The sequence below is a fragment of the Prenolepis imparis genome, unplaced genomic scaffold (genome assembly GCF_030444845.1).
Source record: "Prenolepis imparis isolate NDT839.2.m4 unplaced genomic scaffold, iyPreImpa1.0 SCAF_6, whole genome shotgun sequence".
NCBI classification, from domain to species: Eukaryota; Metazoa; Arthropoda; class Insecta; order Hymenoptera; family Formicidae; genus Prenolepis; species Prenolepis imparis.
Window position 1 is genome coordinate 6,271,749 of NW_028141164.1, and position 17,016 is coordinate 6,288,764.

The following is a 17,016-nucleotide window of genomic DNA, read 5'->3' on the forward strand; positions in this document are numbered from 1 at the left end:
AAAAAAAATACTCACTCGACGACATTCTTAGAAAACGTCAGAACTTCTCGATGATAAAAACTCGCTACGTTCGTCTCGATTATAAATACGCGGCCGTACTTTGCTGTACACTAACCTCCACAGTGTCGAAATCCACGACCAAAACTCTCCTTCCTCCACCCAAAGTCCAAGTCGCGAATGATGAGTCACCGCAAATTTCGGATGCACGATCATTGAAGATTCGACGACGTTGCAGCTGCAAATGCAACACGATAAGTGAGGTCATTATACGTCGCTACAGCTTACTGATAAACATGATAGCGATGCAACGCACCAGCTTCTCGCGCGTCCTCGTCCCTCTCTCTCTCTCTCTCTCTCTCCCGGACGGTCTTGACAGCTCGATTGTCGCGCGTTAATATCTCGTCCAGGTCCGCCTCGGTGGATACGCGCGACGTCTCTCGCTGCTCCAGTTTCACTGATTCGCCAACTCTCTCAACGCCGGCGAGAAAGAGGCCCGAATGACCTCGAAACAGCCATCCTTGTCGCACAGGTTCGCCACGGATGAGGTATACAGTCGACGCTCGGCACGAGACGGAACGACCATCGCTTGTCGAACGTCGTGTGAAACGCACCACCACGCGTAAAAGGCACGACGGTCTGGACGACGACTGCTGCTCGTATCGGACTTGCGAGGAGACGCGAGGAGAGAAGCGAGGCAGCGATTCGTTCTCTGTACCCCACCCATACTTCGCTCGCTCTCCTCGCGCAAAGTCTTTACGCGAGCACCCACGCACTACCGCGCGTTTTCCGTGACTGACGCACGAGAACGGCTACATGCTACATCTGCGTTAATCTGATAGCGTCACGTGTACTCGCGCATCCCCTCCACCGTGCACACCGTAGCAAGAATAGATTGAACCCCAGGTGAAGTCCAGGTAAACAGACAAGAGACGAAACAAGAGCGGAATCTCTTTTTCTTTTTCTGTTTTTTTTTTTTTTTTTTTTTTTTAAGACGAAGATCTATCCTTTCACGTGGTTCTCCAAAACATAGAGGTGCTCAAGGATTCCCTGTAGACACTAGGGTACGTGTGAATATTTAGAAAGAGTTACACAAACCAGTAAATCGCAAGAACTAAAGAAAAATATAATATCTTGGAAAAATTAAATTTAAAATAGGTTGAAGTCTAGGTTAGGTAAACAGGCAGACGAAACAAGAGCAGAATCTCTCTCTCTCTCTCTCTCTCTCTCTCTCTCTCTCTCTCTCTCTCTCTCTCTCTCTCTCTCTCTCTCACTTTTTTTTTTAAGACAAAGATACCTTTTTCTGTTCTTTTTCACGTGGTTCTCCAAAACATAGGTGCTCGAGGATCCCTTACAGACACTAGAGTATGTGACAATTGACAATATTTAGAAGAGTTACACAAAACAATAAATTGCAAGAGATAAGAAAAATATAATATCTTGGAGAAATTAAATTTAAAATGTATATTTTATATATTGCCGAATCAGTACATGTATAATTTATTTTTTACGATTTGTGATGAATAATTTTGTTTTTAAATGTCACGACTTATTTTTTTTATATTTACTAGACAACACGCGCTTACACGCGCGCCATTCCTCGTATTTATATAAAAAAGAATAATATTTTTATATAAAGTTTGTTTAAACTATTATAACATATTAGTTACAACATATTACTATTTTAATATTTTTAACATATTATTTTAAAATATTACAGGACGCGCAACACGTCAAAGTCGTCAAGTCGGAGTTGCCCGAACCGCCGAGTCGAGCCGAGCCGAGCCGAGCCGAGCCGAGCCGAGCCGAGCTCCGAGTTCGTACGTACGCCGCGACTTCTACCACTACGTCACTACGACCTTGGCCATGGCGTGCTGCGCGTCTCGTAACTGGCACAAGCGTCTGTTGCTAGGTATATTTTCGGTTCACGCGATTAACGTTTGTACGATCATCGCCGGTCCGCGACAGTACGAGTGTGAGTTTAGTGTTTTAACGTGCTTAATTATCATATAAATTCGATCGCGTCGCGAAATCGTGTACGACATCGTGATCGCGATTGCACGGGCGAGTTCATTACGCATGCGCGTCCATTACACGGGCGGATCGAATTACCGTTGCACTTTCGACGCGAATTTCCGGAATTTTTCGGCGTTGTCGATCCGATTTCTACGTCGTTCAATTGTGATATATAAAACATAGTGAAATGTAATGCCCATTTCGTGGAATATCGGCGACTCCTGACCTAACCTGAGTGCGTCGTGAAGTAGTTGCCGCATCATCGTCGTTCGATGAGGCCTTCCGATAAGTGGGCCTTGAAAAAAGCGGCGACGCGAAAACAGAGCATCGGTTTTATTCGCGCGCGAATAAGCTCTCGCGATTCTCGCGTTTTACCGAAACGCGTCGAAATGTGATATCTAAAATCCGGACATCGCCCCGCATCACAAACGGAAAAAAGTAACGCGAGTGCAAGTGTTTCGAAAAATTCAACGGAACGGCGTAAAGAGAGAGAGAGAGAGGGAGAGAGAGGTCGGAGGCCCGGGGAGGCATCGGGCAACGGCGTAGCAACGATAGGGTAAATATAATTTATAATTTATTTAACTTTCATTTGTTATTTGTGAGATTATCCATTTATCTTCGCGGTAATAATCCACATTTACATTAGGTTTGTTCTTTTTAGCTGCACTGATGAACTAGTGCAATAAGTTAGAGTGAAACAAAATATATTTGTCTCACTTTAACTTATTGCACCAGTGTGCACTAGTGCACCAGTGCAGCTAAAAAGAACAAACCTATTGTTGTATAATGAATGTAAAATATTCTAGATTTTATATTTTGAAATACTTAGAATATTTAATAATAAATATAATAATTTTTAATAATTTTTAATAATAAATATTTGTATATGTGTAAAATACAATTTCTACATTGTATTATATTTAAAAGATATATAGATTTAATTATTTATGCGTAACTAGATTCTTTTAAAATATTTAATAGTAAAAGTAAATAGTAAAATATTTTTTATAATTATTTCTATCTTTCTTTAAAAAATGTTTCTTTGCAAATTATATAGTTTTTTTAATATCATTAAGTACGAATAAAAATGTTAACTATGCGCTGAATATAATCATTTTTTGAAATGTTAAAATTAATTTGAAAATTTAAATATTAATTTTAATATTTCAAAAAATGATTTGAAATATTATAAATGATTTAAATATTTTAATAATTATTTTATATAATATTTATACGTTTATGTTTTATAGATTAACATTGTCCTACAATTCCGGACATCGAATTGGTGAGTGTTGAATTATTTTAAAAAATTAATTAACAAATTAATGTTGTAATCACCTGATTTCTGTCATAAAATATTAATCGAGAATAAAGTATTATAATGTATTATTTACAACATATTACTATTTTAATATTTTTAACGTATTATTATATTAAAATTTAATTAGCAAATTAATGTTTTATTAATATTTTTCGACAGAAATCAGTTAAAATATTATTTAAAACATATTATTTTAATTTATATAACATAACATTATTTAAAAATTTAATAAGCAAATTAACGCTGTAATCAGCTGATGTATGTCAAAAAATATTAATAAAGCATTAATTTGCTAATTAAATTTTAATATAATAATATGTTAAAAATATTAAAATAGTAATATGTTGTAAATAATACATTATAATACTTTATTCTCGATTAATATTTTATGACAGAAATCAGCCGATTAAAACGTTAATTTGTTAATTAATAGTATATAATAAAAATTATAAAACAATAATATGTATTAAATAAAATGTTACAGTACTTTAAATTCGATTAATATCTTTTGACAGTTATCAGCTGATTTCTGTCAAAAAATATTATTCGAGTTTAAGTATTATATGAGGTTAAGTATTATATTATTGAGTTAAAGTATTATAACATATTATTTGTAACATTATTACTTTAATTTTTATAACATTTTTATTTTAAAATTTAATTAGCAATTAATCAGCTGATTTCTATCAAAAAATATTAATCAAGTTTAAACAAACTTTATATAAACATTTCATTCTTTTTTATATAAAATCGAGGAATGGCGCGCACTGTGTTGTTCTAGTCCCTTTCTAAAAAGGCATGTTAAATCGATTCTCCCAAGTATCGTTGCCTCTTTTTCGCGATGTTGATTAGCTGCCTCGATTTGCGTTGTGCGTTATATTTATAGCATCGAGAGGCTGTTATCGTAAGAGTTGCAGTTTAACAGTTTGTCCAAAATAAAATAAAATAAAATAATAATGTGTTTTAAATAATAATAATATGTTTCAATACTTAAAAATTCGATTAATATTTTTGACAGCTGATTTCTGTCAAAAAATGTTAATCGCGGACAAAGTATATAAGTATATATTATATAATAACATATTATATTATTTACAACATATTATTATAATTAAAATAATAAAATAAAATAATATTGTTTTAAATAATATGTTATAATACTTTAAACTCGATTAATATTTTTGACAGTAATCAGTTGATTTCTATCAAAAAATATTAATCGCAGATAAAGTATTATAACATATTATATTACTTACAAAATATTTTAATTTTATTTTGAACTAACTGTCTAACTGCTAACCCTCGCGATGATAGCTGCTCGATGCTACGAATATAGGGCACAACGCGAATCAAGACAGCTAATCAACATCCTTTTTTAGAGAGGAATATAATTAAATATTCTATACATGTAAAACTTATTATTGCAAAAATAGGTCTTTTAAAGGTTAAAAGAGATTTAATAAAAGATGTCATCTGTTTTCAATATCATGCGCTAGATTACATAAGTCTATATACATTTTATCAAACAAATATCTTGTTTCAAGCTTTAGAGATTAAAAATATCTGAAACAATAAGGCCTTTTAGATAATATAAGATGTGTTTATGACACACATAAATATTGTCACTGTCACATATTCGCTCGAATTGATATAAGAAATTTCTTAGGGACAATAAAGTAAAACAAGAGTACAACTGCTGTATGAGTGTTAAGCTTTTTCGTTTATTGAAAATATCTCTGTAAAACGTGTGTATATTGTGGCCGGGCGAGGTAAGCCGACAATACCGAATCTTCGACAACGAAAAGAAATCGGGTAGCAAACGAAGAGATACGGTGAAGACATTGAAAACAATAGAGTCGATCGTATTTTTAGTATCTACATAAGTAAAGGACGAATCAACGATACATTCGCTCTTACTTTTTTTAAAATCTTATTATTAATTATATTATGTATAACAAAGCGGTAACAACTTGTTAATTGTAACTATGATAATAATCGTTTACTTTATATAATTACAATAATATAATGTGTAAGGATCGTTAACTAATCGATAACAAACGAATCGTATCCTCCTCCCTTTTTTCCACCTCTCATCTTCTTATCATTCACTTCCCTATCTCTCTTCATATCGTATCTTCTCACCATCTCATCTTCGTCGCTTTCCGCGTATTGACCCAATATCGATCGTTAGCTTAAAATCGTTTTTTATTATTATTACTTTTTTCCGCTCATCCCCCTCTCTTTTTGTGTGTATTAATTATTTAACAACAGTTTTTTTTATCTTCTTATTATTTGCTCTTTAATTTAATAATCGTAGTAAACATAGTAATTATTTATAATATTGTGCAAATAACTCATATTTTTCTCTTGTTATTTTTTTTTTAATTATTCTGTTAAGTAGTAATGAATGTCATATTCTTAACGGAGGAGCTTCTCTGTGTTTCTCGCGTTTCCTCGCGTGTCTCGTCTTGCGCGCGCGCGTCATCCGGTCCGCGTGTCCGCACAAACACGCGCGAGCACGCATACATACACACACACACACATTCACATACACACGCACACACACATACATACGTACGCAGATTTTTTTTAATGGACGATCCTTCGCGCGTTATTTTTTTCTTAATGTGTTTCGACAGCTAGCTTGTTAAAATTGGAATTCTTAGCACGTTTTCTACCTGATTCTAGCTTGATGACCCATGGCAGTTGCTTGTTCATTTTATACTGGCCGACAGGCTCCGTAGCTTGACACTTTCAATGCTTTAGCCCAGCTCTAGGATTTTTGTTTCATATTTATTTATTTATTTATTTTTTATTTCATTAATATCATTATTTATTATCTCACGACGTAGGATTAATGATTCGAGAGTATCGAGACACTACAAAGCCCTTTTTTTTTGTTTGCTATCCGTTTAAGAAAATTTTTCGTGCATTTATACGATTAGTTAACTTAGTTTTCTTCTTTTATACAATACGTAACGGCAGTATCGTCCTCGGAGAAAGTACGTTAAACCTCGTCTTACCTCGCTTAACGAAGGAAAGCCCTATTATTTTTTTTTTGTTATATCTTACAGCCGTCGTCGCGTAAAAGCTGATATTTTTAATGTACACTTTGGAAAAAATTAACAAAACGAAGCACACCACGCACGCTCTCCTATCCCCCTCCCCCTAGCGACATTGTCTTCTTCGTCGTCCTCGTCGTCGTCAACGTCGTCGTCAACGTCGTCGTCGTCATTGTTGTCAATATCGTTCTCATCATTACAACGTATCGATCAAACGGCGTTTTTCTCTTCCCCCCTAAAAAAAACTGAAACTTCCCTTCCGCGATATCACCAGACGGTTCTCAAGCAACCCTCCCCTTCGCTCCTCAAGCAACTCTCGTGTAATATACATTTCGGAGATAGAAATGCGGGAGGACAGCGAAAGGACTGCCTTTTTTTAAGCAAAAAGAAAAAAAAAGATTTAACTAACAATAATATGTAATGGAGGGATTAACAAGAAATCTCTTTTTTTTTTCTCTCTTTATCCCTCTTCCTCTCTTAGGAACGATAAAACGAAGAAAATGATTAACTGAATCGCCATTTCGTAATGTGTGGATATGTGATATAATGTATATAGTTGTGTAATTGAATTATTTATTTGAAGCGCGAGACATTTTTAAAAATTCTGAAAAATATTTGCACGCTCTTCGACACAGCATTCGCGTTATTTTGTTGACACAATCTCTCTTTTCGACGGACATTTTCTCATCTTACGTAAGATATGGTCCCCTCGCAGTCCTCTTCGATTCGATGTCACGGACGGAATGTTAATTTCAACGTCAATGAGAACGACGTTGCGAACGAATTATTGGGGAAGTTGTGTGAGTTGATACGCGCGTTATAACATTCCATCCTTCGACGAATCGACGCATTTGCCGAGACACTATTTCAGCCTATTTTTAAAACAGATGGTCCAACATTTCAAGATTATCTCAGACAAGTCCTCCAAAGTGAATGCGTTGCGCAACCGATTTTTTTATATAGAGATGTATCATCAGCAACGAAGTTTGACGTAGATATATAGTCCACGAGATTCTCTCTGCTTAAAAAATCAAAATTATTTTACATCGCAAATTAATTATAAATTACGATAATTATTCGAATTATTTGCACGAAGTGAAACTAAACTTTTCAACTAAAAGTTACTCGGGACGTTAGCCAACAAGTTATTTGACGTTCATTGAATCATTGTTTACGTCGATCTATCGCAGACTCTATCCTAAGCAAAGCGCGCAGAAATAGAGAACGCCTCTACTGCTTTCATCGTAGCACGGGTGATTCATTTTTTTATTTTTCCTTCACTTTGCGTGACTCATTCGAGACGATCTTGAAAAGCAAAGACCATGCAAAACCGTTCGCCTCTAGCCGCTCGTCTCTTCGTCTCGCGCCTCCATTCGGGGAAGAACGACGATGCAAATCGTCGAGGAGGCGCTTGTCGAAGATTGCGGCCACATTCGTTGGATTGTCCGTCGCGCGTTTAAGTCTGTCCTGTGCATACAAATCTACATCGGAACACGGAGCACTTTACACAAGTGCCGCGGTCAATTAAATGTTACGCTCGGAATTAAACTCCGCGAGACACTACGAGCGGCATTAAATGTTTCATTGATGCGGATGCGCTTATACGCCCTATAAACGATTCGATAAGGTCAAGTGACATTTCATCTACCCTTTTTTCTTGTTCTCTTTACGTCTCTGAAAAGAGACAGTCGAGATTTTTCTAGAATCTAGAGAGAGACAGACGTGTCTCCACGAGAAGAGAATTAAATTCGTCGATTTACGATTAACCAATTATTTATTCGCGGTTCGATGTAAAAATATTTGTACGCTACAGGCCATAAAGTTTTTCGCGCGCCTCACCCCTTTTATATCATTTCCGTATATCGATACTTATATACACGATTGTGCCTACGTAAGAACGACCCGCGAATGTAATGTCGAAAATATATATATATTATATATATATATTATTGTGAGTACAAGCGATTTGATTATATCATATCGAATTATTATTTGCACGTTATTACAACACGGGAGAGGAGGCCAAACCTTGATGACTGGGCGGGGAAGGTTTCGAAGGTACGGGACAGAGTGAACCGGACGGACCTTTTCGGATATATTTCTCGATACATATATACTTCGATCTGTCATCGTCGTCATCGTCGTCCGTCGCGCTTCCAAGACGCCGCGATTCCGAGGGACAACGCCGATGGCGCGAAATCGAGGGTTCGGAAAAAAATGCCGAGGGGGGAGGGAGAGAAGGCCGATAATTATGCGCGAAATAATTGTCCTCGAACGAACGAGATGCGAGCACGCAACTGCATTTGCATCAGATCTCTTTGTAATATATTTAAGTTTATATAACTGATAGATAGTAGTTGGACTACTTTGTTACGAAGAGAGAATCGATGAATCGCGAGAGAAAAAAAATCGTAAAGTCTCTTTGTGAATGTGCGGACGGCATATCAATAATGCTCCTGATTAAACACGTCACCGTCGCGAAGAATTAATTTTTTTTACGATTGCGCGATATAAAAAATACTTTCAGCCCCGTGTGTGTGTCTGACAAAATTTCGACGTAGCGAAACACAATTTTGAAGCACTAAATATATTTTCGGAATTAGGAACATGTGTCCTTCTTATGGTTTGCATTACGTTTTACTTTCGTATAGAGATAAATTTCTTTGAATATATATATATATATATATATATATATGTATATACATTTTTTTTTCTTTAGAATATAATTTTCATACAATATTTAATCTTAGCATTACATTTTAAGCGATCTAGATTTAGAATTTTTAAGTGACCAATATAAAAATGTTGAATAATTCGCGATTCGTGCATTGCAAATAAATGTAGAAAAGTTATACGATGAAATTATACGATTTATCAGACAAAGTTTTGTCGCAAAGCAAAAACTCGCCGTGTGAATTATTTGTACAATAACTTTTTCCCAATGAAAGATCCGGTTCATCGTGTTTAAATTGTGTTTTTGTAAAGTAATGTATATTTATTTGCCACACTATTTTTGAAATATGTTATTCATTATTCATCTACAACAACATCACTGCTCTTCGATGTTTTAATTGTGGATGTTGTCATCGTCATTATTAGTCTCGTCATTGTCATCATTGGCTGTGTTCGGAAGATGAAACAGACAATTGAATAGTAATCGAATATGATTGCGAGAAGGGAGAGCAGCGCAAGTACGAAATAATATGTATAACAATATACCAAATTTTGAATATGTCAAGAATTTATACAATCTCACGCGCGTAATTTAGATATAAAATTAAATATCTAATTTTATTTTACCAAAAATACGTGTAATATATATTTTTCGTATTCTGTCATATATTATATATTTTTCCTCATATATTTACATATTCTTTCCGTAGCTCAATTATTAGACGAGAGATCTAGACCTATATAAAACAACGCTTAATAAATCCTTTATCTATCCCCGAGTGCTCGTAAATCCACCAATCATATTCAATTGCAATCAGTACTGTTACATTACTGTGAGCAACATCTGTGATCCGAACGCAGCCTTTGTTCTCTCGCTGTCACGTCCTCGAGCCTCTTGGTCTTTAACGCGCTCAAACGTTCTCGACCAGCGAGAAACGCGTTCTCCCTCTCTGCCCGAAATTTCAACGTCCTCACCCACACGTCGACTTCCTGTCTAAAGTGCCGACAACAACAATAGGGCCCGCCGCTTCCACGTCGTTGTCCCTCACGATCCGCGGACGTCTGTCTTTCCGCACGTCCCTTTCCTCCGCCCTACCGACCCTACGCGGATGTTGACGTAGAAAAATAACGATCGCACATCCGCATTAACACACACGCACACATGCATTTATTTATTTCTCTCCTTGTTTTTCTTTCTCTTTTTTTTTCTTTTTTTTTTCTTTTTTGTTTTGTTGTATCTCACCGCCTACTTAAGCTCACCACCGCGTGACCGCGATAACGCTCTTCGTTAAGTTCAACGACGAATCGATTAATTAATTACTGCTGGTGTGCGTACGAGGCGAGACGCGCTCCTCGAGCTGTCCTCCGATTGACATTTTAGGGGAAAGGATAGTCGGCGTTCGAAGAAAAATTGTTGCAACGTGTTCGCGAAGATAAATGGTTTTTGGAACAGCAAAGTTTTTTTATCCGAACGAGTAATAAAATGTCAAGAGGAGAGGAAACAGACGCGCGGTGTCTCATCCTGCACACGCATCTGTCTATATATTTATATATATATATATATATATATATATATATACACACATACACATATATATATATATATATAACATACATATATTGTATATATATTATATATATTTACGAATAGAGCATGACACGTCGTTGCAAAGGTGTCGTCATCGCCGTCACGCGTTATATCGTGATAAACTCTGATACTCCCTGTGTAAATTGTTTAAACACACGTTCAAAGTTGCTCTGGTGATCTGTGTGTAGGTTGTTGCGCGGAGGCGAAATGAGATTGGTACTTACTTCGTGACGGAATCGCGACGACAAAATGCGGTAAATGCGACCACGGTGGAAAGAGTACAAAGTGTGTGTATATACATGTATATCCGCGCGTGTGTGTGTTTGTACACGATGGCCAGGCGTTGACGAATTGAGAATCTATCCTCGAAATGCCTGAAACGCAGCCGTGAGAGGGAATCGATAATTGGGACAGACACGCTTTCGAAAAGGGAGAGCTGTCCTATATATTTAATTAAAAATAAACGGACCTTCGAATAACATACGTGCCTCTTTCCATCGTGGTTCCTACGTCGATCGAGGTCGTCGACGCGAAGTCTCTGTACGCGATTCCGCGCGAAGAGAGTCTCTGTGTGCGTAAACCCGTCTAAATTCTCCGCATTTATTAATCCGGTCGGCCGGAACGCCGACTGACGTTTATACTAAAGATAACTCGGGTGCTGAGAAACAGAGCGAAGAGGATATGGTTCGCTTTCGTGATAGAGAACACAAAAGCAGCAGCATCAGCTTCAATATTGGTGAGACGCGTCTCACCATGATCCGACGATTAACGTTATTTAACGGTGCGATATCGGGAAACCGAAGTTTTCTTTTTTCTTTTTCCTTTTTCCTTTAGCTTGCTTAAGATTGCTGTTATTCAAAAGGCACAACGTAGGGTTCTCATTATCATCCGATTAGCGAGAAATACTTGTACGATCCAATTCGTTTTTCGTGTATATATAAAAAGGCTCTTTCTATACAGAGGTCTTCTTCTTCGTCCTCTTCACCTTCATCATCTTCTTCTTCCTCCTCATCCTTTCGCCCCATTTAACAATTTCTCTCCGTCCTTTCTCATTCAGGCTTTTGAAGATACGCGACTTCAGAACTCTCGAAGTGAAATACCCTCGCTACTGAAAGAGCAGTATTATATTTCGGAGCGGTAAAACTATATATTTTACATAACAATATCTCTTTGTATAATAATTAACCACGCCAGAGAGAGTTCGAATCGGGCGAACAAATTTCGCGCGTGCTCCGTGTTGTGTGCACCATCGATACAATATAATAATTACAATAATAATAATAATTATAATTATTACAACAACCCTATTTTTAAAATATCTTCAGCGTTTTATTTTTTTTTGCGGGTTGCGCGACGCGAGACGGGTTTACGCGCGCGCGTGCGCACGGCGATCGATTGCGATTATTCGAATAACGATACACTAGAATGTATTAATTTATTTTTTATTCCGAAGCGCGTTTCACTACGGTCGTGTAAGACTGCGTGTAAGTTTTGCAAATGTGTAAATATCTAGCTGAGAGATGATGAGACTGCGGAATCGCGCCCCCCATCCCCCTTCTCTCCATCCCCTTCGGCCGTTCGTATATCGATTAAAATCGGGTACGGATTAAGGATGTCTCTCTTACCGCGCGGCGGCCTTTCTCTCTTCGTCTTTCTTTATTACTATTATTATTATTATTTATTTTTTTTTAAGAAGCCGATACTTTTCTTCGACGCGATTGCTTCGAACGCATTTTTTTAGTCGTGTGATACAGAAGATCGCGACGCGAAAGTGTCGAAAGGGAAGGGCGGCGAAAGAGCGGAGGCAGAGACAGGCAAATGGGAGTAGAGAGAAATAGGTATATATTTATATATGTATATGTATAAATCCGTGAGAGGAGAATCCGAAAAAAGAGGAAAAAGGAACGATGATTTCAGCGGATTCCCCCTCGGCCGGGATGCAAAAAGTTTCGCACATACGGGGGTAAACCCGGATCGGAAAAAAGCGAAAACGCGGCCAAAAAGAGACGCGGACACATCGTCGACATTGACCCCGAAATGTGGGGATGCTTCGCGGAAGGGGGGGAGGGGTGAAGGGAGATTAATCTCTCTGAGACCCACAGAAGTGAAGCACATCGCGGGGACGAGCGTTTGACATTTGCATTCCGCAAAGAGTTAATTGATTCGCGACGATGTGCGTATATATATATATATCCTGCGATACATAGTAACGCGCGACTCCCCTTCGGGACCGACGGACGAGGTCGCACAATTAAGGTCCGAGAGAAAAAGGGGCGGGAGAGGGGGGGTTGTGGAACCAAGCGGCGCGATCAAGCGTTCGCGCATCGTTTTTTTTTTTTTTTTCCGCGAGAGATGCAAGCCGAGCGAATGTATAACACACTACTACGCGCACATTTCATTTCACGAATGAGTCCTCTTCCGTCCGCGAAATTTGCTTTCGCTTTCGTCCTCTAATCGTCGTTAATCGAAAAGTGATCGCGTCGATACGTCGATATATCATCGACATCATCAGCATATCATCATCATCAACATCATCATTATCATTATCAACATTATCGTCGTCGTCGTCGTCGTCGTCGTCGTCGTCGTCGTTGTCGTCGTCGTCATCATCATCATCATCATCATCATCATCATCTTTCGCGTCCACTTTCCCTTCGTTTCTCTACCGCGATTATACAATATAACGTTCCTTAATAAGCGAATGTCGCCGCAACGGGGGGCTCGACGGCGGCGCCTGAGGCGTCGCGGCGTCGCGCGGGGGGCGAATAGGCGGGTTACTGCTGTAAAACGGTGTAAAAAATCCAAACGGCGGATATAGAGATTCGCGAGATTGAGCTAAATGTGTACAAGATGGTGTAGACAAGAGGTCGCGCGCCGCCTCGATGCGCGGCCGTCGTCTCGCGCGCGATTTAATAGTAACACGCGATCTATCCGCGCGGATGACTCTTCGAAACGGCGAAAAACAGAGGCGAGGCTAACGAGAAAAAGCGAGATAGTCTCTCTCTTTTTCTCTCCGCGTCGCGATGTCGCGTCCCACGAGTATTCAATTATTGGGGAAGTCGAACTCGGAGAGGACGTTGCGACGCTTCGGCCTTCCATACTCGTATTTCTCCTCGTGTCTTTCTCTCTTTGTGTAGTCGCTTTCTTCTTTCTTCGTTCTCCTCGTGCAAGCCATTGTGTCGCGTTCACGCGATCCGGACGCCACGGCAAGTTGTATGAGGATCGGCGATCGGTGATCGGCGAGAGCAGCATACTTTTGAACCAGTGATCTTGGACGCAGTCGCAGTCTCTTCGTGTACTTCATACGGACGCTCGTCTAACTAAGCGACGTGTGTCTCTCTTTCTCTCTCTCTCCCCCCCCCCCTCTCTCTCTCTCTCTCTCTCTCCCAACGGTCGTGGCTCGTTTAAAGTCGATTAAAGGCAACTCGTTGGAGGAATTGTTATTTATACAACTATAAGGCTGTCGATGGAGAGCGCACGCAAGGTGCCCGCCCGGCCACTACTTCGCACGAGCAGTGCGAGCGGCTGATGACGTTGCGTGATCATCGTCGTCGACGATGCTGCTGCTGCTGCAACTGCTGCTGCTGTTGCTGCTGCTGCGACTGCGGCTGCTGCGATAGAGCGATTTTCGGCGCACGGACGGCGGCGGTGGCTGCTGCGGCAGCTGCGACGGCGGCGACGACGACTTTGGCGATCAGACGTCCGCCGTTCTTGAGGTGACACTCGGCGATCGGCTGTGTATGACAACGCGATGACCGTTCTTCGTGACGTAACCGTCACTCTCGACCAGCACCTTGGTCTGCCGGACGCACAGATCCGTGTCCGGATCATCGCTCTCCTCGCTCGGCCCGCCAAGCCGCTGTTGCTTGTGCTTCCGCCAGGCGTTCTGTATTAAACGAGCGCAATACTCCTCGCGCTGCCGCCACAGGGTGGACGAGACCGGCTCGTAGCCGGCCTCATCGGGCCGTGCCTGGACCTCGCCCAGATCGCCCGTCTCTTCAATTGGATTGCCCTTCCGTGCGAAAAAGTCCTTGGTGAGGGCGTCGAGGATATCCACGCAAAACATAAGGTCGCCCTTACATATGGGGATATCCATCGACACGATCTTGTATTTATTGGGCTTGTGTATCTGCAAGGGGGGCTCCAATACATCGAGAAACTCCGACAGCTGGTCGTATCTGATGTACTGCGTGCCGTCCGGATCGAACTGCTGCCAAATCTCGTAGTACATGTCGTAGTCGTCGTCTGTCAGGCCCTCCTGCACGTCCTCGGTGGCCTGCGAGTAATTCTCGAGAATCACGGCGATGTACATGTTGATAACGATCAGGAAGCTGATGACGAGATACGAGAGCAAGTAAGCGATCCCGATCGTCGAGGAGCCGCAGTTGCCCGGGTAACCGATCTCGTTGTTCGGCTCCTGGCAGTCTTCCTCGTTTATTATGCCGTCGAGAACACCGTCCCAACCGGCCGATGTTGACATCTATCGATCACATAATTGCAGCTGACAATGTGTTCAAGATGCAATTTTTCGGTAGCGTTTAAAAACAAATAAGTCATCTCTTCTTATATAATTTTTTTAAGTGTATTCGTTCTAATAGAAAATAGCTAATACAATTTTTACACAAAAAATATACATCAATTAAGATCTATCGCAAAGATCTATTTACCTGAAATAGCAGTATCATGGACTGTCCAAACGTCTTGAAATTGTACACGTCGTCGAGTCCGCTTTTGTCTTTGACGTGCATGAAGAAAGACATTCCGAATATCGCGAAGATAAACATCACCAAAAATAGCAGTAGGCAAATATTAAAGAGAGCCGGCAACGACATCGCCAAGGCGAAGAGAAGAGTTCGGATACCCTTGGCACCTTTTACTAGTCGAAGTACACGACCGACCTTCGCCACTCTCACTACGCGAAGCAAAGTCGGCGATACGAAATATTTTTCAATAATGTCGCTGAGCACCAGACCTGTCGAAAAAGAATCCACACTTTAGCGAATCCGAGACCTACTTGCATTAACATCAAGGGAAAAAGCCAGGGTGCGGTGATATCATCACGGTGCATAAATGATAGAATTCATTCGTATAATTCAATGAAACTATCGTGCATCGTCGGTTCAACGGGTTCGAGGTCACATGCGTTTGGATTATCTAATTATCGTGTAACTAGGAGAATAAGGTGCGCGATTTATAGAGAGACATTAAAATTTTAAGTGTATGTTTCTAGAAAAATCGTTCTTGCAAACTATATGTATATGTGGAAAAGAAATTTAAAAAATCGTATATGTTTCCTTCCGATAAAAAAATATATACATAAATCTACGCGAGAGATAAACATTCATATTAGACGTTTCTCGCTTCTACAGAAAATATGTGCATTACAGGTGTACAAAATCGAAAATTTTTAATTGTTAGAAAAATTTCATGCGCGTCCTAAGGGGACTCGAATGCTACGCTTTAAAATTCACGCTCGAAAATCATCACGGAATTATAGAAAGCGTATGTTCAGACTAGTTGAACATATGGAAGCTGTATGTCGTAGCTTAAATTCGAAATTATGCAGTGCTTTATAAAGAGATAATTTTGAATGTATGAAAAATTACTTTCACTATACTATATCATTCGAGAGACAGTAGAGACGCAATTGATCGATAATCGAAAACTAAATAAGAGCAGTAAATTAAATTCTAAAACCTACTTTATACAGACCCGATCTTACCCGAGACTTCGATTTACAATTGTTGCAATATCGATTAACGTGCCAAATCGTTCGTGCAAAGCGTTACATCGCGATATAGTTCTTTTTTTTTTTTTTTTTTTTAATACTCGCAGATATTAAATATTTTATTATATCTTCCTAAAAAATAAACTCAGAAATGTTATATTCTGTAAAATTTGTAAAAATCGTAGAATCGTGCATTCTGCGTAATTTTAATTAATTTAATATAACGAAATAATTAATTCTACGTACACTATCATTGATTTTAAATAATCGTAATTTATTTCAGACACGAAGTAACGCTGAGCTCGACAACTCGATTCGCACCAACGACACTTGGTAGGATACAATTAGGGTCATGAGGCAAGGTATTTGGCATAAGGTAAGGTACTCAACATCAATGTAAGGCTACGTAACGTAATGATATCCATCAGTCGTTTAGACACGAGCGAAACATTGGGCCTGTCCACTTGATCGAGAAGAGAGATTCTGCGTGCATTAAAAAAAATATAGCGGAAAAATAGCATGGCATGCCGAGATCCGCACGTGAGATAAAACACTACGCTACGAGTATGTATACTAAAGGTGAAGAGATAAACGAGATTATAGTTTCCGTGTATCGAGAAGAAAGGAAGCT

General features: G+C 39.3%; 2 protein-coding genes and 1 long non-coding RNA gene across 40 annotated transcripts in view; 1 reads left to right on the forward strand and 2 right to left on the reverse strand.

The window, feature by feature from the left end:
• Positions 1-771, reverse strand: part of LOC145937683 (fatty acid CoA ligase Acsl3-like) — a 37,968-nt gene extending 37,197 nt beyond the window's left edge. For 5 of the 6 annotated variants that reach the window (XM_083040936.1, XM_083040939.1, XM_083040937.1 and 2 more), the window contains exons 1-2: positions 314-771; positions 116-235 (exon numbers count right to left, since the gene is read on the reverse strand). The gene's annotated coding sequence lies outside the window, so the exon portion shown is untranslated. Of the gene's footprint in view, positions 1-15; positions 236-313 lie in introns of all 6 variants that reach the window. The other variant, XM_083040935.1, reaches the window with a different exon arrangement.
• Positions 772-774: 3 nt separating this feature from the next.
• On the forward strand, positions 775-16,783 carry LOC145937702 (uncharacterized). Its single transcript, XR_014425607.1, has 4 exons — positions 775-914; positions 1,718-2,569; positions 3,264-3,298; positions 16,669-16,783. It is a non-coding gene; the product is annotated as an uncharacterized LOC145937702 (long non-coding RNA).
• Positions 5,036-17,016, reverse strand: part of Para (sodium voltage-gated channel paralytic) — a 47,766-nt gene continuing 35,785 nt past the window's right edge. For all 33 annotated transcript variants that reach the window (XM_083040913.1, XM_083040916.1, XM_083040906.1 and 30 more), the window contains 2 exons: positions 15,325-15,629; positions 5,036-15,137 (listed from right to left, as the gene is read on the reverse strand). In XM_083040913.1, coding sequence (XP_082897039.1) covers positions 14,352-15,137; positions 15,325-15,629 — 1,091 coding nt within the window. In that variant the 3' untranslated portion in view covers positions 5,036-14,351. The remainder of the gene's footprint in view (positions 15,138-15,324; positions 15,630-17,016) is intronic.